This window comes from Typopeltis vanoorti, chromosome 23 (assembly GCF_054136105.1).
Source record: "Typopeltis vanoorti isolate ZY-2024b chromosome 23, IOZ_Tvanoo_1.0, whole genome shotgun sequence".
In the NCBI taxonomy this organism is placed as follows: Eukaryota; Metazoa; Arthropoda; class Arachnida; order Uropygi; family Thelyphonidae; genus Typopeltis; species Typopeltis vanoorti.
In genome coordinates this window covers 61,850,652-61,872,841 of record NC_143571.1, presented here as the reverse complement: position 1 = coordinate 61,872,841, position 22,190 = coordinate 61,850,652, and the positions used below count along the sequence as shown (strand labels likewise).

The window sequence follows — 22,190 nt, the reverse complement described above, 5'->3', positions numbered from 1 at the left end:
TGCATGTTTTGTACGAGCTATGTTCTTTTGTCTAATATAATTTGAATCAGTTGATTATAGTTTGTAACAGTTTTTTACTTTTTAGTGCCTTACATCAGTTATGTACCCTTAAGATGTCAACAACCTCAGTTGGTGAAACTAGTTGGTAAAGCATATTCGTTTATCATATGTACTTGATCAATATAGTCCCATTAGAAGTCTTTTTATAATGTAAAAATTTAATGTAGCTTAATAATGCCAGAAAGCCTTACATCAATTTTTACAGAAGTCAAGCCCTGTAAGGATATTATAAAAATAACCTGTATGTCTATGTATGTTTAAAAGTTTGTTAATGTAAATAATCCCTATGGGAATTGTCCTTACTTGCTGCCCTAAGACAAATTCTAGAATATGTTGAACTGAGGCAATACCTTGCCACCAGAAAACTGTATATGTTAGCTCCTTATAAGGACATAAAATTTATTTGTGAAGTGCACCTGTAAATACTCAAAGTCAGTGTTAAACAGACTGACAAACTTAAGATGAATGTCCACTGCCTAAATCAAATAGGATTAGAGGAGTACACGAGAAGAACAAAGAAAGGGTCAGCGTCAGTGGAAGAACAAGGGACCGCACCGAAATGTTCGGGGTCCCATATCTTCGTGCAGGGATAGAAAGAAGGTGAATAAAAGGTGTTGGCTACAAGATCGAGTATCGGTTCCAAGAGTTCCTCATCGGTTGTCGAGAGGTCGTTATCGAGAAGTCGCCAGCAATTGTCCATCAGATGTAGGCCATCGAGGATGCGACTTCAGGAGAAATCGTGCCAGTGATCTAAAAGAAAGATGACAGGAGCTGATCTGCCAGGCAAAGCAGATATTTGATGACAAATTAATGAATCTTTGCTGGGAGCTGTTGTCCGAGGGAAGAAATTGCTCCGTTAGTCCAACGCGCATGCAAGCATTCCACGAGCCGATAATCTTTGCCCGAAGTGCGGCGAGAGCAGGACACCGTCCCAGAAACGTCAGTAAATCGATCGCTGGCGTGAAGGAGGAGAGAAAAACCTGATTCGGGAAAAAACGGTCAGGACTCCAGTTCGAAGTCAAGTACACAGTGGGTAGCAGCCATAAAGTGAGTTGATCCGTTTATTCAATTTTCATGAATTATAGGAGAACTTTATTAGTAGACTGTTAAGTTGAGGCTGATGAAAATGAGCAGAGTTAATGGTTGAAAATTAGATGTTTAATAATTAATAGAAATTTATATGTGCAACAGTCGGAGGGTAACTGTTTGTCAGTGGTGCATTTTGCCTATAGAATTATCTTGATATCAGAAGGAAAGAGCTTTTGTGTGTAATGATATTTTTTATGTGCATAACAGTTAAGAAGTAACATTTTATTAATAGGTACCATTGCTTAGAGTAGTAACTTGTATTTGGAAGTGAGTGGTTAATTTTGTGACATAATTTTCATGAATTGAAAGGGCATTTTAAGCTGATTGTTGAACTAAGCAAATTTTTCTTTAATTGCAATAATAGTATAAATTGTTTTGTGGTAAATAAATGTGTTGTTTAAATGTTAATAGAGTGTTGCCTGATATTTAATTCTTTGATGCACTGTTTCGAAAAAATATTAGAGCCTATTAGCGGGAACCCAGGAAAAGGATAGTAAAGGATAGATAGTAGACCACAACTGCAGATATTAATTAATCAAGGATAATTTGAATGTAATGGGAAAACTACTGGATGCATTTTACACTTCTTGTTACTAGAAAACGGACATCAGTTTCGCAGCTTTTAATCAAATAAATTTTCTGGTGTTCAAAGAATAAGAAAGCAAGTGCGGAAGGCAGTATAGCATAAAGAGATACCAAAGAGTGATAAGGAAGAATAGTTAGAAGTACATAATAATTATTGCATTAACGTGTATATATATAGAGTGGACGCAGAGATAAGATGAGATAAGATAAGCCAATTAAGGAAAATATATAAATACAAGATATAAAAATAAATAAATAAATAGCCCCCCCCCCGTTTACAATAACCTGCTTTCTTATTTTTTATGTAGTAATTTTGAAATAACCTGCTTTAATGAATGTACTTAGTCTTTTAATAAATATGTAATATACCTGTTTTGTCTAGGGCTTTGTTATTGGGAATGGACTTCTAAACAAATCTCTTCTTGAAAATTCAGTTATCTTTTTTGCATATTATCATGGCCTAATAGGAAAAAGGTAAGCTTAATCCATACACAGTCCATTTTTAATACTGGTACATACACATTCTTAGTAAAGCTTAGTCATAATAAAATTGCATTTGTAAACTATCATTTGCAAATTTAAATAATTTTAAAATTTTCATAATTTCTGTCATATCATACTAAAATTTCATCTTTTCCAGTTTCATTCTCCCCCCCCACCCCTTCTTGGCTCACATTGGGAGTATTCTTAACATGTTTTTATTCAAACAGTTCTTTGGTTTCCATTTATCTTATGCAAATCACTATACTATTGAACAGAATTATTTCAATAATTTTCCAGGTTGTAGTTTTGAAATCACATCTATTGATCTTTGATCAGTCAAATCCATAATTCAGAATTTCTTCATATGTTATTGATAGTTTTACTGATAGTGCTTGCTATGACTGATGTTAGAATACAAGAAAACTTTTTCTTTTTTTTTAAATTCACATGGTACCTCCTATGGTTGGTTTAGCATTCTTCAGAACTATTGCTGTACTTTCTTTTTTGAGCAGAAGGTAAAATGATATAACATCACAGCATAATTTCCAAGTAACAAATCTAAAACACTGCCTATAACCATTCAGTGGTCCATTTATGGTATGAAAGGAACCCTGTATAAAGTGGTACTTGGCTAATATGTCAGAATTTGAAGGGGGATACAAGATGTGTTAAATCAGGTGTAACGAAGGGTTTTACTTTATCTCCACTGATTTATATTCGGTATGGGCTAAATATTTAAGAAGAGTGGTATTTCCAAGTAACACAGTCTAAATGTTAGCACAGGAGATATTGAGCCCAGTTCTTTACAGACGAGAAAATGTTTTCAATTAAATTAATTCAAATTAAATAATTCTTATGGGAAATTTGAGATGAAAAGCATCAATAAAAATACAACTATGAAAAAAAAAAATCAGTTGTATTTTCAGTAGTGAATTTATAGACAGGTGACACTAATAAATTTAGTCATCATCATCATCAAATTCCTGCCATGTACCCTCAAGGGGTGTACAGGATATGATAGTACTACATGAAACGTTTACATCATTACTAACTTCCTATCTACAATTTTCCTCCAAATCAGTCTGTTGCTTGTCAAGACTCCAACATTATCAGATCTTATATTTCTATTGTCTAAGGCACTTTGTACCGTATCAATCCACCTATGTCTTGGTCTTCCTCTGGGTCGTTTTCCTGCCAACCTGGCAGAGAACACTTGTTTTGCTAATCTTTCCTCTCCCATTCTATTTAAGTGACCATACCACCTGAGATTAGCTCTGCTAACGCATTGCTGGATGCTGACAATATCTAGTTCTTTCTTAATATCCTCATTTTTAATATGATATTGCCATTGATGCCATCTGTTCAAGCCTCTAATCTTTCTCAGGACTCTCATATCTGCAGTCTCTAGACTTTGGTCAAGTGTTTTACTTCTGACCCAGCTCTCAGATCCATAAATTAAAACTGGTTTGAACACTGTCTTGTATACAACTAATTTAGTGTTCAGACTAATTTCTCTTTTATTCCATATGAATTTATTCAATTGACTTCCCACCATACCAGCTTTGCTGATTCTGTTGTCTATTTCTATATTTAATTTACCATCTTCAGTAAAAATCGTACCTAAGTAGCTGAAATGTTACTTGTTCCACAGGTTCTCCATTCACAACACAGTTGACATTTTCAATGATTCTGCCTATTTTCATTGTCTTTGTCTTTTTATTGTCGACCTTCATACCACATCTATTACAACAGTTATTCAATTTAGTCGGAGAATCTTGCAGACTTGTAGCGGATTTATTTAGAAGTATAACATCATCTGCATAAAGCAAAGAGCTGACATTAACATCTCCAATTCTGATATCAGGTTTAATACCACTTTCCTTCATAATGTGATCCATATAAATAATGAATAACAGAGGGGATAATGTCATCCTTGTCTCACACCAGATTTAACATTAAACCATCTTCCTGTACTTCCTTCAATTCTAACTGCTGACTCACAACTCAAATAAAGACTAAGTATTGCTTGATATAATGCCCCATCGACACCATATAACTGCAGCGTATTGAATAGCTTCTCTCTTGGCACCTTGTCATATGCCTTTTCCAAATCGACAAAACTTAGATACAGATCTTTGTTATATTCCCATGCTTTCTCGACTAATTGTCGTAAAGTGAAGATCTGATCCTGACAGCCCCTATTTGGCCTGAATCCAGCTTGTTCTTCACCAAGCTTTTCTTCCACAATTCTTCTCAACCGTTTCTCAAGTATACTATCATAGATCTTGCCAGGAACACTCTGAAGGGAAATACCTCTGTAATTCTCACATTCAGTTTTATTTCTCTTTTTATATATAGGTACTATGAGAGCTCTACACCAATCATCGGGAATTCGTCCCTCTGTCCAGGCTTTCTGAACTATGCAGTGCAGCCACTGTAAGACCTTTATACCACCATACTTCAGCATTTCTGGTCGAATATCATCTACTCCTGCTGCCTTTCCACATTTCAAGCCTTTGATGGCTTTTTCTACTTCAAGTATGGACTGCATGCCTGGTCAGTGTTTTTTATCACTGTGCTGTCATCACTGCTTGTTTCATTTAGCAGTTTTTCAAAGTAATTACTCCATACTTCAAGGATTTCTTTTTCTACTGTTTTCATGTCACCTTTATCATCTCTAACTCCTTTTACAGCACTCTTTCCTCCATTCCTAAGCTTCTTGAACAACCTCCGGAATATTTTGCCACCTTCTTGATATTTATTTTCTATATTCTTGCCAAAGTCCTCCCATGACTTTTGTTTAGCTAGTTTTACACACTGTTTAGCTTTCTTACATTTGTCTCTGTATTCTGTAAGAGTAAAAGCTGACTTATTTGCCAGTAACTTTTGATATGCAGTCTTCTTTTCCTTCACTGCCTCTTTAACTTCCTGTGTCCACCAGAGAGTTCTAATTTTTTTATCCTTACACACAACCTCACCACATGCCTCTCTGGCAGAATCAATCAATGTTTTCTTCAGAGTTTGCCACTGAATCTCCAAAGTTTGATTCATGTTCTCAAACTCTTTCATTTTCTTTTCAATAATCTTTCCGTATTTTAGTCTAGAGTTCACATCTGAGAGCTGCTCAACTTTTATTCGCTTTAAAACTTTCTTACATGTTATTCTTTTCAATATGAAATTCAATTTTATCCTGCTCAAGACTAAATAGTGATCACTTCCAATTTCAAATCCTCTGTACACTCTGGTGTCCTGCACCAGGGAGAAAACATCACTATCAACAATAACATAGTCAATGAGACTTTTCTTATTCCTAGCGCCTCTTCTCTCCATGTGAATTTGTGCACATTTTTATGTTGGAACATGGTGTTAGTAATAACCAGTCCATGTCCTGAGCAGAAATCCAACAGATATTTGCCATTATTATTAGCTTTGCTCTTTTCTCCAAATTTTTCCAAAATATTTTTGTATGTCTCACAATCATTTCCTACTCTGCTATTTAGATCCCCAACAAGGACTAACTTTTCCTTTTTCATTGTGTCAGTTGCTTTTTCTAAAGCCTCAAAAAATTCCTCCACTTCTATCTTAGTAGAATCTTCTGTGGGACCATAGGCACAAATAAGTCTCACAAATACTATGGCTACTCCTTCTTTTCCTTGATTGTCATTGCCTGAATATAACATTTTGTATTTATTGCTCAGAAAGATCTCACCAGTTTTGGTCTTTTTTGTTTCAGTCACCCCTATTTTGTCGATCTGGTACTTATCTAATTCCTCAGCTAGCTCCATTTCTTTGCCATTCAGGCTTCTTACGTTGATAGTACCGATCTTTAACTCTGGTGATGTTGAGTTGGGGTTTGTTTTCAGATTTGTTCCAGTAGCTGACTTTTTGCTGTTCGCCCTGGTTCCCTGGTGAAAACAACGGGGGCCTTGTTTAACCGGGCGACGCCCCAGCCGGCATGAAATTTTGTCGTGTTGTACCATCATTTTTTTATTTTGGTTTAACCAATAAGAATACAATTTGGTCGGCTAAATCCCAAATTGCCAGCCCATCCTCGTTCGTTCAGTATCAAAGTAGATACCCAACAGGGTGCACCACGAGAAGGTGAGGATTGGATATTAGGTCAGAAGCCCTGGTCGGTTCTCCACATTCCTTTAAAGGCTATGTGGAGGTCTCCTCACAGTTATACAGCTTTGACCCTTAAGCACCCCTATATCCTTTATCCAAGTATAAGCAAACAAAGTTGGCATCTGAAAATATCTTCAGGACTGAGGTAAGGTGGTGCAACTTCGAGCAAAGGTGAACCAAGCTCTCATTACTCCCTGTCTCAGCATCTCCCATAATGCAAAGCACATCTCCTTGCGGATATGTATACTGCTATGCATTAAAGGAAGGGCCACTACCCAGACCATTTTAGACCTTTATTGGGGTCTCTTCAGTGGGAGGCAGACCCAAACGTGGAGATACTAAGGCAGAAGCAATAGGAGAGGTCATATTTACCTATACGAGTTGCCAACAGGTGTACCACCTTATTATTGAATTACTGTGGATTTAGAGAAAGATGTTGGAAGTTTAATTTGCATTTGGTTAGACTATAATAAATTTAGTTTAATCCTTTATCCAAGTGTAAGCAAACAAAGTATCTCCACGTTTGGGTATGCCTCCCACTGACGAGACCTCAATAAAGGTCGAAACCGGTCTGGGTAGTGGCCCTTAATGTATAGCAGTATACATGTCTGCAAAGAGATGTGCGTTGCATTATGGGAGATGCTGAGACAGGGAGTGATGAGAGCTTGGTCTACCTTTGCTCAGAGTTGCCTGGTGTTGCACCACCTTATTGTTCGCCCACAAATTAGAGATCCTTCGACACTTCTGCACATCTCAGAAAAAGGAGAATCAATTCCGATAATAGGGTAATCAGTCCGTATTGTGGGATGAGTTGTTTATTATTACCGGTCAGAAAATTAACTTCTCTTTTGTGATTATTGTAGTTTACTATGTTGCTTGTATAACAGTTGGAAAATTTTACCTATAAAGCACGTGATTTCGCGTGTTGGCGATCAATTCGGACGTCCTTCATTTCTTTCTTCCCTTCAACATGAATCGACTATTCTTGGAAAGATGCGAAGCAGGGACCTACAAACGGTGGGCGAACTATACCTCAATCCTGAAGATATTTTCAGGCACAAACTTTGTATGTTTACACTTGGATAAAGGATTAAACTAAATTTATTATAGTCTAACCAAGTGCAAAATAAACTTCCAAGAACAGGTGACATATTTTATCTCTTTATGACAGGTATGGTGGGATGCCAATTCAATAAAGTTAAAGCATAAGAAAGCCAAATCAGCCAAAATATCAAGCGGTATACAAGACAGTGTTGAAACCCATTTTAATGTATGGATCTAATAACTGGATTAGAAATAAAACAGTTGGTCAGCAACTGCAAGTTAAAAAGCTTTGAAGAAAATCAGGAGTCTGAATGCATAGCATAAATGGCTAAAATTATATTAAAGACCAAAGATATTAGAAAAGAAGATAATTACAGGAATATGTGTAAGAGCTATCCGAGATGAAAATAATAACTTAGAGTGAAAGATTAACATAAGTCTTTCAGTGTTTGGAGCAAAATTGTCAGGAAAATCAGCGCAACACTTGCACATCTCAGTCTTCAGAAGAAAAGAGAAGATATATGAGAATTGAATTAAAAGGTGTAATTATGAGATCTTAATTATGTTACTATCATAATGTCTGCATGTGCATCTTGAAAGCCTATATACCTAAAAATGACAATGAATTAGCCTGTCATTAACCTAGAGCAAAGAATTAGCACCACTGGCATCCAGTAATCAGTCAATCACAATTAGTTGAAAGCTAATCAGCCAATAAGTATGGTAATTCGATTGCAGTTTGCTGATCATCAAAATATGGTTACCATATTTTGATGATCAGCCTTATTTCTAAGTATTAGGTATTAGTTATGCTCATTGATAGTGAAATTCCAAAAAAAAATGTATAGTAGCTGTGTTTAAGCATAAAAAACTTATTGTTTAATACTGACTATATACAAATATTTTGACATCTTTGCCTACCAGTTTCGCTGGCAAACTGTCTAGCTTTTTCAAGGCATTGACAGAAAAATATAAAAAATACTAGTAAATGCAAATTGAAAGGAACATAAAAATGTTGTGAACACTCTAGTAGCTAAGGTTGCACGTTCGCGTGACAGACTGAGTGGACTTATTGTTCTTATTCATTATCACGCATGCGTGTTTGTTGTAAACGCATAATGTGGTTACTAGCTAGCTATAGTTCAGATGGATTTAGAGAGAGGATGAGGTTTTTTTATGAACTGTTAAGAATAGTACCCTGGTTTCTGTTGAGATTTCCGCCAGTTTTTAACACTACTGCGGCTGCCTTGAATAAACGATATCTATAATCGTAGTCTAAATATGGCATGGAGCTATTTTGCCACTCTATCATGTGGTTAAACGTACAGAAATGAAGAAATGATGTGCTAAGCCAGAAGAAATACTTCTGTTGTGGTTTACGTCACCAGCGCTCTCTCTGTCTGATCTCCAAACTCTGAAGTTTGTCCGATGTAGGCAAGACCACAGGAGCAAGGAATGTAATATACTCCTGGATATTTATAGAATGGCATCTTGTCTTTTGGTGATCCTCAAAAATGTTTGATGCTGGTGGTTGGTTTGAAGATCACTCTGATGTTGTGGGCTTTTAGTATTCTGGCTATTTGATAAGAAATTGACTTGATGAAGGGAATCACTACAATAGAAATGTGCCGGGAGTTTGGTTCTTCTTGTCTGGGGTTGTCACCGTATAGATATTTTGATGATGTTCAGAGGGTATCCATTTTGTGATAATGTATTCACTATTAGTGAGATTTCAGTCTGTTATCCTCCTCTTCTGATATAAACTTACGTGCTCTATTTTTCAACATATGGATAATGCTTAGTTTGTGTGTCTTGTGATGGTTAGAAGTATAATGAAGGTATCGTCCAGTGTCTGTCGGCTTTCTGTAAATAGATAAATTTACACAATTTGATTGTCTTTTTCTCAAGATATTTAGAAAATGCAAATGGTTGTTGTTTTCAACTTCCAGAGTGAATTTTATCTTGTTATGTATGGAATTGATTTTATTCACAAACAATTTTAGGTTTTCTAAGCTATCTTGCCATATAATCAAAATATCGTCAACATATCGCCACCATATAGATGGTCTAGGGAAGATTGTTAAGAGAATTTCTTTTTCAATTTTTCCATGAAAAGTTCTGCACAAGATGGTGATAGCTGACTTCCCATTGCTAGGCCTTCTAATTGTTGGTATATGGTGTTATTAACCTTGAAGAAATTAGACTGAAGGCAGTGTTTAAACAGCTGTGTGATGTCTAGAGGAAAGAGGTCTTGAATGATGTTTATTACCTCTTCTACTGGTACATTGGTGAAGAGGGACACAATATCCAGTCTGGATATTTTGTCCCTCTGGTTTTCATGGAAAAACCTCATCCTCTCTCTAAATCCATCTGAACTACAGCTAGCTAGTAATCACATTATGCGTTTACAACAAACACTCGTGCGTGATAATAATTAAGAACAATAAGTCCACTCAGTCTGTCACGCGAACATGCAACCTTAGCTACTAGAGTGTTTACAACTTTTTTATGTTCCTTTCAATTTGCATTTACTAGTATTTTTTATACTTTTCTGTCAACACCTTGAAAAAGCTAGACAGTTTGCTAGCGAAACTGGTAGGCAAAGAATGTTAAAATATTTGTATATGGTCAGTATTAAACAATAAGTTTTTTATGCTTAACTTTCAAACGACCAAATATGTTTAATTTGAGTAGCTGTGTTTGTCAAAAAATATAAGATTCTGGTAATGCACAATGATTTTTCTAAATCATTTCAAGATTATAAAGTATCCTTTTTTTTAGTATTATTTAAGTTGTGTTTTCTTTGCATTATGAAATCTGAAGCACAAACATCAGACATATTACAGTGAAGGTTTTTTTTTTTAATTACCACAGTTGTTGTGTGTATATATATATATATATTTCTTTAAAGTAGAACATTTTTTTTTTAATTTAAAAAAAGTTTTTCTATGAAAAATTGTTAAAGGATTCAATGATCATAGATTTGGCTATTTATACATGCTATACTACCATAAGTAACAAATACAAAGGAGGAATATTGTTGTTATTATCATCATCTGTACATATACATCTGACTGACGTGCATTATGCCATTTTTTATTTGTTTTCCTAATTTTATTATTACGTGAACACCTCCAGGGAATCCAAGGACTCATGGAGGTAGGGCACCTACTCTTCATCTGTCTCCACCACTCAAATCCATCAACTACAATGAACTGCAACTACGCCAATGCCACTACCACCACTAGTATTTTCACAGACAATCACAAACATTCATGCCGATGACTGGATTCAAACCCAAAGCCTTTTGGCTGGGGAGGGGATATGCTAACCACTCAGCCAACCAGGCCGGCAAGTATTTATATTGAATTTTGTAACAATTATAAATTTCCTTTGTCTTTAGCATCTTTTTCAATTTAAATATATCTGTTTTTAGTCTCTGGAGTGATCTGGAATCACATTGTTGCAATAAAGGGATTTCTCAAGAAACATGCAACTTTGTTCAGAATACGGATACTTGTCTTAAATCGGTAAGTGAGGGGTATGAAAAACATATAGAAACATATGGTACTAAAAAGTAATGCCTCCTATTTTTTCAGTGTGAATGTAGATATTTTATTAAAACAAATACTTTCCTTGAACTTTATTCTGTAATTAGATGCAATTATTTCTCAACATAATCACTACTCTGGTTCACAATCATTCAGATAGTTTTGAATCTGTAGAAACATCTTATTAAAGATGCCATATCTTCTTCACTGTTTTTACTTCAATCTAACTGATGTTCACTCAAATGTTCTTCAATTTTGGGAGTTCAAATGGAGCCAAACCAAGCTTAGCTATTTGTTTGTTCAAGATATTGAAACCAAGGCAGAAATTCAGCAGTCATTCATTGTGCATTTAAGGTGAACTCTTCAAATCCATGCCTTATTTTGTAGTCTCCACTAACACTATTTTTTGAGGATGGTGCTATAGTATTAGCTCTGAATACACTGTACCACATATATTCCAAAAAGAGCAGTGTCAAGATTTGCAAAATGGCATATGTAGCTCAATGACAAACACCGCTGATCTTCTCCATAAATAATGATCATTTTCTTATGAATGTCAATTATCAAAATGTTTTTGCAATCAAAACTCAGTCACTCTTATAATTCAGAAATCTCTATTTGCCAAACTGTTAAACATACCAAAGTGTAGATAGGTTCAATGAATGAGTGCAGTTTATTAATAGAGAGAATACTTTCACTATGCTATCATTAACTAAATAAATGTCCAAAAATCTTACAGTGGATTCTCATTATAGCAAACTATAGAGACCATGGGATGTTTTGTTGTAATGGAAAGTTTGTTATAGGAATTTTTTTTAGAAAGTTTTTTTTTTAATAATTTATTTTTTATATATATATATATATATATATATATATATATTTTTTTTTTTTTTTTCTGTGTATGTGTGGAGGCATAGGCTAATCACCTTATCCTCGATATGGTAATGGTTAAATGTAGAAAATATCCTCAACACCGCAAAGTAAAAGAGGAGGGAAGGAATAATAAGAATACACACACACACACACACACACATATATATATATGTATATATTTATGTATATGTGTGTGTGTGTGTGTGTGTGTGTGTGTGTGTGTGTGTGTGTGTGTGTGTGTGTGTGTGTGTGTGTGTGTGTGTGTGTGTGTGTGTGTGTGTATATGTGTGAGGGGTATTCATAAAAAGACCGAAGTTTTTAAATAGCATGCCAACCAGTACAGAGAGTGTGCTGCGTTACTGAGCACACCTAGCAGCAAGTATTGATAACAAACTGCCATTTTTCCCATTCTGCTATGAGCGTTAGTTGTCGAGTTACATCCTCTGAAGTGAACACGTGCACAAGCTGTTCGTCAGATTAGCAACAATGAAAGAGCTTAAAGAACAATGTGTGTGTGTGAAATTTTGCTGCAAACTTGGTAAAAATTTTACAGAAGCTTATCCCCCCAACCGGCTGGTGTGGATGATATAGTCAGCTCTCCCTAGCTTTTTTCATGGATCAAAACTTCGTCAGCATTCTACCTTTTATCATGCCATTACCTTCCTCCGCCGTTAATCTCGTTACGGTTATTCTATAGCCGTTAGTGGATTAACTGTTGCTGAGTGACCTTTGTGTCCCCCTGTCTTTACGTCTATTGTGTTGCTTAGAATTTCATTTATGTCCTAAGTTATTTGACCTTTTTGCCTCTAAAATGATTTATTGTGTCTCTTCCCAAAAATTTAAATGAATTTCACATATGCGAAAAAAATTAATCCTGAAATAACCATTGATCAACTTTTGCAATGAATTTATTTAGTGATAGTAAATTTGGTGTATTTTATTCTACAAATCAGTGCACTGGAAGAGTTGCACTGATTGTTCTTTCACTTTACGTATAATAATTAAATAATTTTTTTTTCGAATTTCAGAATTTTCAAATGTTTGCTTTGAAAATATTATGTCAAATATTTATATTTTTAAATAATATTTATTGAAATAAATATGTCCTTTTGCTTTCGTTTCTAACCAAATAGCATTATATGGATCATCATATTTCAGTTTTAGAAATGATTTTTTGTTATTCGTAAAGACAAAATAAAAAAAAAATGTTAAAATGCTAAATTGCATTACTCTGTTTCCGATTGTGTGTCTTTTTGGTATCAAAAATTTATATCCAATGATATTTTAGCAGTGATTCTTTGCCTTCGTCATTTATTTATTTATTTGTATTATGCATATTACGATAATATCGAGTGCATATCCTCGTAGATATGTTGAAAATATGTGAAAAATATCATATATGGAATGATTCAAAATTTTTGCTCATTTTGAAGATTTTCTAATGCTTCCCTTCCCCCCCCCCTCCTTATCCTCTCCTGGAACTGAATTGCATAACTACTCTAAATTTCTATACAGGTTTGAAAACTTTTCTAGACATCATTCAAAATCAATTACTTCATTTTACCATTTTGACAAAAGATATACGGCAATCAGATTGTACCGTGAAGCTTCTAATTCTGTTCTATTTATTTGCAATCTAAAACCAGCTGTTCTACTGTCCACTGAAATTATGTGAAATTCTAGAAATAATATGCTATATTTTCACCATGCAAATTTGTTTCTATGCATACCACACAAAAGAAAGTTCAGTAGTATTATTTTTGTTTGTTTTTCTTTAAAAAAATTTAAATATTACTTCTGCTGCTGGAAGCTATTTCTGAAATAATCTACGTCTTATAAATACTTGATAATATCCTCTTAGCTGGAGGAAAAGTTGAAGGCTTATTATTCTCAGTGCTATTGAGAAGAAAGGGGAGAATACTAAAGTCGCACTAAAATGTCTCAGGCTGTTGTGCAGAATATGTCAAGAATGTCTTGTTTCCTTTTCGATTGTTGATTACCTATATCCTAACAGAAATACTGACATTTCATTTATATGCTTATATATTATTTATGCCAAAATAATTGCTTAATTTATAATGATCAGGTTCACTTTTATTATTAAAAATTAGAAATTAAATCATACAATTATCTTGAAAAAGAGGATTTGAATTATTTTCAAAGAAAAGGTGCATATGCGTTTCATAATCTTCTTTTTTATTTGGGGGGGGGGGGTATAGACCTAATCAATCTATGGATGTTTCGGATAATTTATTTCATAAATCATTGGCAAGCCAGCTGTTACAAACGTAAATCACTTGGGGAACATACCCATTCATTTTAGTGTATAATAGTAACAAAGGTTCAGTTACTTTAGATATCTAATCTAGAAGAAAATGTTATGTCTGCTGAGATTAGAATCTTACATGAATAATTTTTCTGACATGATTTCTCTATTCGTTATAATGTAATCAATTTCCAGATTTTTTTCCCTCCTGCAGACTTCATGTTATATGCAGTGATTTCTTCTTTGTACTACAAGAAAAAAAATCAGATAACAGAAGAAAAATATGTAGTATTTTCTTTTATTACGACGTTCTTTCTTTGTGTTTTGAAGAGAAAGTGCAAATGACTTTTTTCTTACTATTTTTGCCATTATAACATCTCATATAATTATAAGAGTGACATTTTACCGTTTTTCTCCCACACGAGAAACAGAAATAAGGTAGTAATAATATTGTGATTATGTCAAACTTCATTGTAGCAGAAATTTTTATTACAAAACTTTGTAATATATATCTCCAAAACAAGAAATTTGGAACCCATATCACATCAATGTTGAGTGTTGGCAAGGTGAAAGTGTTCCCGTTATTATTTATATATTTCATTTATTAACTAGGGGGACTATGACCAACCCCCCCCCCCCCATGTTCCGGTCTGGTAGGCCAGTTCTCCTTCAATTGTGATAACTCGAAAGGGGGTCCGCCCCTGAATTCTGATGACTTGAATTTTGAAGACTCGACACTCAGGGTTGCCCCTGAGTTTCAAAACATTTCGAAAAACATGACATAAAAAGGCTTATCATTTTATATGTATAGAGGGTAGATTTTATTTCATTCTTTTTTATTGTTTTGGTGAAATATTTTACTTGGAATACTCTTTCCAGTTCGAGAGGAACTGGAAAGAGTATTCCAGTTCCTCTTATATTTTATTCCTTCGAAAATATCATTCTGTGTCATAAAAAGAACTTAAAAATTTGCCTTCAAGATGAAAAGGAAACAATTCATTCAGGTATCCCTCTATCAATATTTGTAGTCCTGAAAAGGACTGTTTTGATGGCCTTGAAAACAAACATTTTTTATTACATACTGTTCAGAATTTAAAATTCTTGAACAGTGTGGAACACCTTGAAGCAAGGGTAAACACACAAAGCAGTTTTACACTCAGGGCACCAGATTTTTGTTTCCTTTCTGATATTTTTTTTATTACATACATAACATTTTGCGTGCAGGTTTTTTTTTTATTAGCCGTTGGTGGTAGATTTTCGGGAAAATGGTTAGAGTTAGCAGCGTTCAACCTCAGATGTCTTGCAGGATTTCTTGTTTTTCTGCTTGCTGAAGAAGGCTCATGTGCATGCAGCAATGCTTTTGCAATTTCTATTCTGTATTCTAGATATGTTATGGTAGACAAACATTTTTTCTTGTGCAGGAGGAAACTGTTCCAAATAACAAAATCCAATATATGTCCAAACACTTTTTTGTAATATTTTTTTTATGCTGTTTCCTCGTTACAGAGTAGAATGATAGCTGCTGATCGCACCTGTCGACTCCACCCATAGTGTCATTATATGCACACACACAGCAATGGGTTTTTCTTTCTTCAAACCATGCTTCTCCACGGATTCCGTTGATGGATTGTGCAGGGAAGACAGCAGAAAAACATCTTTTTTTGTCTTTCCAGTGTAGTGCAAAGACTTTCCCTCGCTGATAAGCTCGGATTTCCCCCTTCGATAGCTTTCCTGAAGCCAGATCTGGAGGCATATCTCACCTTTTTGCATTTACAGTACCATAACTATCTGTGTGATGCTGTAAAAGCAAATCAGCGAGTTCAGGACATATATAGTAATTATCCATTGTAATGCAGTAACCTTTCCCCAGTAAAGGGTCTAATAACTGCATTACTGCACGCATCGACAAGGGGAGATCCGAATATTTGTCATGCTCGATTACAGTTTGCTTTCCCGTATAAGGTTTGAAATCCCAAAGATATCCACTTTCCAATTCGCAAAGCATAAAAATACTCCATACTTCGCTTTCTTTTTGGAAATATACTGCTTACATTTCAGTCTACCTTTGAATGGCATAAGGCTTTCATCGATACTCAAGTCTCTCTCAGGAATGTAGAGTGATCTACATTTCTGACGGATTTTCATCAGAAAATCATAAATTTTGTTGAGGACTGGGCAAGGATGTGTTGCTTGATCGTATTCCTCATTATTCTGAAAATGCAAATACTTCATGATGAGACTGAATTGTTTTTCAGTCATAACATCACGAAACATTGGCGTGTTCAGAATCCAGTCTGTAGACTAATACATTTCGAGAGCGGGCTTTCGAAATGTATTTCGAAACTTCGGGTTTTCCACTTTCTTTATTCTGATATTGCATTTGAAGGATGATAGTGATTTTAAATATTAATTTTGCCTATATCCGAATATCACATAATTTTCTGATTTATAATAATCAGGAAATAATATGTATATTGTCTGATTTATAATTTGCTAATTTATAATAATCACCACATAGTTTCAGTATCGAAAAATTAAAATTATGTGGAACAATTACTAGAAAAAAATAACGAATTAAATAAAAACTGTACCTATGTTTCATAACAGTTTTCGGGTGTGTGTGATAGTAATGCAACGGGGTGGGGTGGGGTAAACTATCAGAGGCAAAATAAAGTCCAATTCTATTGTGAAAGGAAATGAAATTTCACATTTGATATACATATTTTGAATGATAAAAATAAGCAAATGTATCGCTTACTTTAAAAATTGGAGAATAAAATATCTGAATTATGCAGAAAATATAAATTTAAATCATAACTGTTAATTTCCTTTTGTAATGACCAATTATACAAGGAAACCAAGAAAGTGAAAGTACAAAGAAAAGTAGATTACTGTACAACATGAAGAAAAAATTAAGTAACATGATTAAAGAATTTCATGTTATTCTCTATAAAGCAAAGTTGCTCAAGCATGTCCTAAAGGAAATCTGTGAAGTATTATTCGATTTCGATGGTTTTGTACAAAAATAAAAATAATATAAATTGGAACGTTGGCAGCCAGTTTTCTTTTCTTTTTTGTAAAAAATATTTCAAATAATTATCGTGAATTAATTTCTTCGAGAACAAAGAAAAATCTTTTGCCTAGTAAGCGATTAGAAAAAATTAGCACAAAAAAAATAAAAAATTAAATTGGTTCTCCAAGGTAAGGCAATATTTAAGTGAAGAAATTATACAAGATCTTTATTTTGTCCAGAAATTAAAATTGTATTGTACAATAAAAAGAGAAAACAAAAATATAAATAATTTCTCTATTTTTAGTCTATCATATATAACTAAAATCCAGTTAACCAGCATGGAACAAGAAAGTCCATTTCTTGTTATAGGCAACTGAGAGGCAGCTACGAACTGGAGATAATATGATTAACCGTTCTCTTCAGCGCGAGGGTTTATCACACCTTCTAATGGACATGACAGTCAAATTGCACTTCTTATACTGGTTCTTTAAACAGGTGGGCTGAAACATATCCAGATTTAGCTGGACGTCTATAGATGTCCTAGCCGGTAGGGAGGTTAAAGAACAATGTGTGTGTGTGAAATTTTGCTGCAAACTTGGTAAAAATTTTACAGAGGCATTTCAGTTGCTTAACCAAGCATACAGGGAGGACTATATGAGCCAAATACAGTGCAATGAGTGATTTAAGTGTTTTGAAAGGGGCAGAACTTCGGTCAGTGAAGATCCCAGGCATGGTCAAGAGAGTTTGTGCTGTGATTCGTGGAAATCGTCGTTTAACTGTGAGAAGGTGCTGACGAAGTGGGCATTAGCATCAAATTTTGACTGAAAAACTTCGGATGCATCGCATCAGTGCAAAATTCATCCTGCATTTGTTGGCTGACGATTAGAAAGAGATCTGTGTCGAAATCAGTCAGGAACTGCTTGATGCAAATGGTAGTGAAAACTTTCAGCAGACTTTTTCCTGTTTCCCAAACTTAAAACCACTTTGAAAAGACGTCGTTTCCAAACCATAGAGGAGATTCAGGAAAATGCAATAAGGAACTGTTCACCATCACAGAAAGTGCATTCCAGAAAGCATTACAACAATAGAAGAAACATTGGGAATGGTGTATCACCAGTAGAGGGGACTACTTTTGAAGAGGACAGTGCTTAAAATGTTGTAAAATGAGCAATAAAGTCTTTATAGCAAAAGTTCAGCCTTTTTTTGAACACGCCTTTTGTGTATATATATATATTTTTTTAATTTAATTTTAATTTAATTGTATTTTATACAGCAATCCCTTGATTAATGTACCTAATGCGTTCTTTAAAACAGGGGCATTAATTGAAAATGCACTAATCGAATATAATAACTATGGGAAAAGGTATAATTCTTTCTTCAGATTTCTTTTTTGAACCTTAATTTTTTTATAAAAGAATTAGGGTATGTCTCATGGCCTAGTTAAAGGAAAACCATGAAGCTGAAAGACAATAAAACATGTTCAGAATATAAATTTATTATTCTGCTTCTTAACAAAGAATTGAGCTAATGTAATTTGGTGGGCATTCTGTTTCTTTTTTTCATACAACTGAAGGTATGATGGCCCTATTGCCTCTTCTGCGAATTTTACTGGTTCTCTCTTCACCAGGGTCAGTCTCTAAGCATTGCTGCTTAAAAGCTTCGATTGTATGAAAACTTTTTCAAATTGTAATTGTTTCTGTGAAACCTCTTTGTGCTTGTCAGTGATTATATTTTCTTCATATTCTTCAGGATCTTCCCGCTGTGCATCAAAATTTAGCAGTTCAGAATCCCTGAACTTTTCAGAATGAGATTTAATTAACTTAGATTCATTTGAAAAGCCTCTAAAATCATTTGCACAATGTGAAAGAATGTGCTACCAAAAGGAGAACCCCTTTTTAGTCTTCAAAATTCGAGTCATCAGAATTCAAGGAGAACTGGCTTACCAGTTCGGAACTCGGGGGGTTGGATGCTGTAAGCGCCAGGGGGGCAGAACCCCCCCTTTCAAGTTTTCAAAATTCAAGTCATCAGAATTCAAGGAGAACTCGCCTATCAGTCTGGAACTCGGGGGATTGGGCCAGAAGGGTGGAGCCCCCAAGTATGTGTGTGTGTGTGTGTGTGTGTGTGTGTGTGTGTGTGTGTGTGTGTGTGTGTGTGTGTGTAAATGTGTGTGTGTGTCTGTGTGTGTATATGTGTGTGTGTGTGTGTGTGTGTGTGTATATGTGTAGAAAGTTTTTTACCTTGGGTATAATATACATTAAAGATACCAAGCTATTTTAAACCTGGTTTTAATCCATTTTCCAAGTATGCAAACAGACAAGAAAGTCAATAATAAATTTAGTTTAATCCTTTATCCAAGTGTGAGCAAACAAAGTTTGCACCTGAAAATATCTTCAGGACTGGGGTAAGGTAGTACAACACTGGGAAACTCGTAGCAAAGGTGGACCAAGTTAACATCACTCCTATCTCAGTATCTCCCATAATGCAAAAAGTTCAAAAAACGAAAAGTTTTCTATGTCCTATATTTTTTTTTCTTATATTCCAACGCAAAATACTGCTTTGAACACATTCAGACTCCCTGCAGACACCACACTATCAGGCATGGCATTCCAATCATTTACAACTCTGCATGGAAAAAACCTGCCTCTCAATCCTCTACTCACACCTTCTTTATACAATTTCCAGGGATGGCCTCTGGTTCTCCCCTGATCTCCCACTATTATCTGTAGAAATTCTCCAGCATTGATCCTATAACAACCCCTTACCAACTTGTAGTCTCTATCATATCTCCCCCCTCTTCCTTCTGTCCACCAGACTCTGCAATTCTCATACAATCCACAATCATACTGTCATAATGTTTTCATTTTCTTTGGCATCTTAGGTAGGCTCCACTCATATATTCACTTCTAGAAGCCAGCCTTCTATTAAGAAGGGCTGCTATTGCACTGTGGTAATGAACAGATATTGCACTTTGTGCAGGGATCGTTATGTCCCAGTTTGAGCCCGCTACGAGTTGCCTGGTGTTGTACTACCTTAACCCAGTCCTGAAGATATTTTCAGGCGCAAACTTTGTTTGCTCACACTTGGATAAAGGATTAAACTAAATTTATTATAGTATAACCAAGTGAAAAATAAACTTAGACAAGAAAGTCAAGTTTGCACCTGCAAGTAGTGCAAGTCTTAGGCAACTCTTGGTAAAGGTGGAATAAGCTCTGATCACTATTCTTAATGTTTACCCTTAATGCAAAGCACATCTCCTCGAGGATGTGCTTTGCATAGCATCATACATCTCAAAGAGATGGGCTTTGCATTAAGGGTAAATATTAAGAATAGTGATCAGAGCTTATTCCACCTTTACCACGAGTTGCCTAAGATTTGCACTACGTGCAGGTCACCCAGACTTGCACTACTTGAATGTGCAAAAATTGTATTCTTATTGTTTTAAATGACAATGAAAAATGGTGGTATAACATGATGGTGAACAGTGCAAAGAAATGGATTTAGCAGGAGAATTGGATGAGTACTAGATCGACATAATAGGTGTCACTACAACAAAGATGAGAAAAACAGGTGAGACCTTTCTGAATAACAAATATAAAATGTTATATTCAGGTAATAACAATCAAGGAAAAGAGGAAGTATCTATAATATCCAACACTAAATACAAGGATAATCTTCTTGAATGGCATGCAGTATCAATCAGAGTGATGGGGGTAAATATCAGAATGGAGAACTGGATAAGCAGACTTATTTGTGCTTATGATCCCACAGAAGGTTCTTCTAAGGAAGAAATGGAGGAATTTTTTTGAGGCATTGTAGAAGGCAGCCAACACAATGAAATAGGAAATGTTGGTCCTTGTTGGAGATCTAAACAGCTGCATAGGAAATGATTACCAGATATAGAAATGTTTTGGGAAATTTTAGAGAAAGAGCAAAGTTAATAATAATGGTAAGTACCTGCTATATTTCTGTTCAGGATACAGATTAGTTATTACTAATTCCATGTTTCAACATTAAAAATGTGCACGAATTCAGAAATATGAAATGGAGGGAAGATACAAGGAATAAGAAGAAATCTCATTGATTTTTGTTATAGTTGATAGTGATGTTTTCCCATTGGGTTCAGGAAACAAGAGTATAAGAGGATTTGAAATAGGAAGTGACTGCTATTTAGTTTTGTGTCGGATAAAATTGAATTTCATATTGAAAAGAAGAATGTGTAAGAAAGTTTTAAAATGAATCAAATTTGAGCATCTTTCAGTGGTGAATTTAGACTTAAATACACAAACATCATTGAAGAAAAAATGAAAGAGTTTGAAAACAAGAACCAAACCTTGGAGTGTTATTGACAAACCCTGAAGAAAACACTGGTTGATTCAACCAGAGAGACTTGTGGTGAGGTTGTCTGTAAGAATAGAAACATCTAAGATCAGAACTCCATGATGGACTCAGGAAGTTAGAGGCTTGATGTTATTGGCAACATTAGAAGATAAGTTTTGCATGCCACATGATTTCTAAACTAGGAACTTGCTGAGGTGCTACTGCAAAGTTGCTCTTTTTTCTTCTGTTTGGTTATGATATAATAATGATGTATTCTCTATTTGGCAACATGGCTCAGACATGTGACTCTTTCCTCCTCCACCTCAATAGTCAACAACCCAGAATATAGTTCACTATTGAAAACGAAAATAACAGCAGCTTGCATTTTTAGATACTCTAATAACAGATCTAATATTAATCAAATCCCAGAGATTGTGCAAATTATAGAACCATCGCTTTGATTTCACATGCAAATAAAGTTATGCTGAAAGTGTCCCAACAAAGGTTGGAGCCATATGTTAATAGAGAAATGCCAGAAGAACAGGCAAGCCTTAGGGGAGGTAGAGGAACTAGAGACCAAATAGCAAACAAATGGATTATGAAAGAACAACAGAATTTCAGACGGAACTATTCATCTGTTTTATTGATTATAAGAAAGCTTTTGATTGTGTGGATCACAACAGACAGTGGATTGTAATGAGCTCAATTGGAATACCTGAACATCTAATTCTCTTGATAAGAGAGCTGTATGACAACCAAGAAGCTTCAGTAAAAACAGTCTTTG

At 34.9% G+C, this 22,190-nt stretch overlaps 1 protein-coding gene across 4 annotated transcripts in view; it reads left to right on the top strand.

Moving 5' to 3' along the window:
• The window catches only part of LOC150093905 (lysosomal protective protein-like), a 135,534-nt gene that overhangs the window by 78,028 nt on the left and 35,316 nt on the right, over positions 1 to 22,190 (top strand). For all 4 annotated transcript variants that reach the window (XM_090413074.1, XM_090413078.1, XM_090413076.1 and 1 more), the window contains exons 5-6: positions 2,117 to 2,208; positions 10,823 to 10,916. In XM_090413074.1, coding sequence (XP_090269200.1) covers positions 2,117 to 2,208; positions 10,823 to 10,916 — 186 coding nt within the window. The remainder of the gene's footprint in view (positions 1 to 2,116; positions 2,209 to 10,822; positions 10,917 to 22,190) is intronic.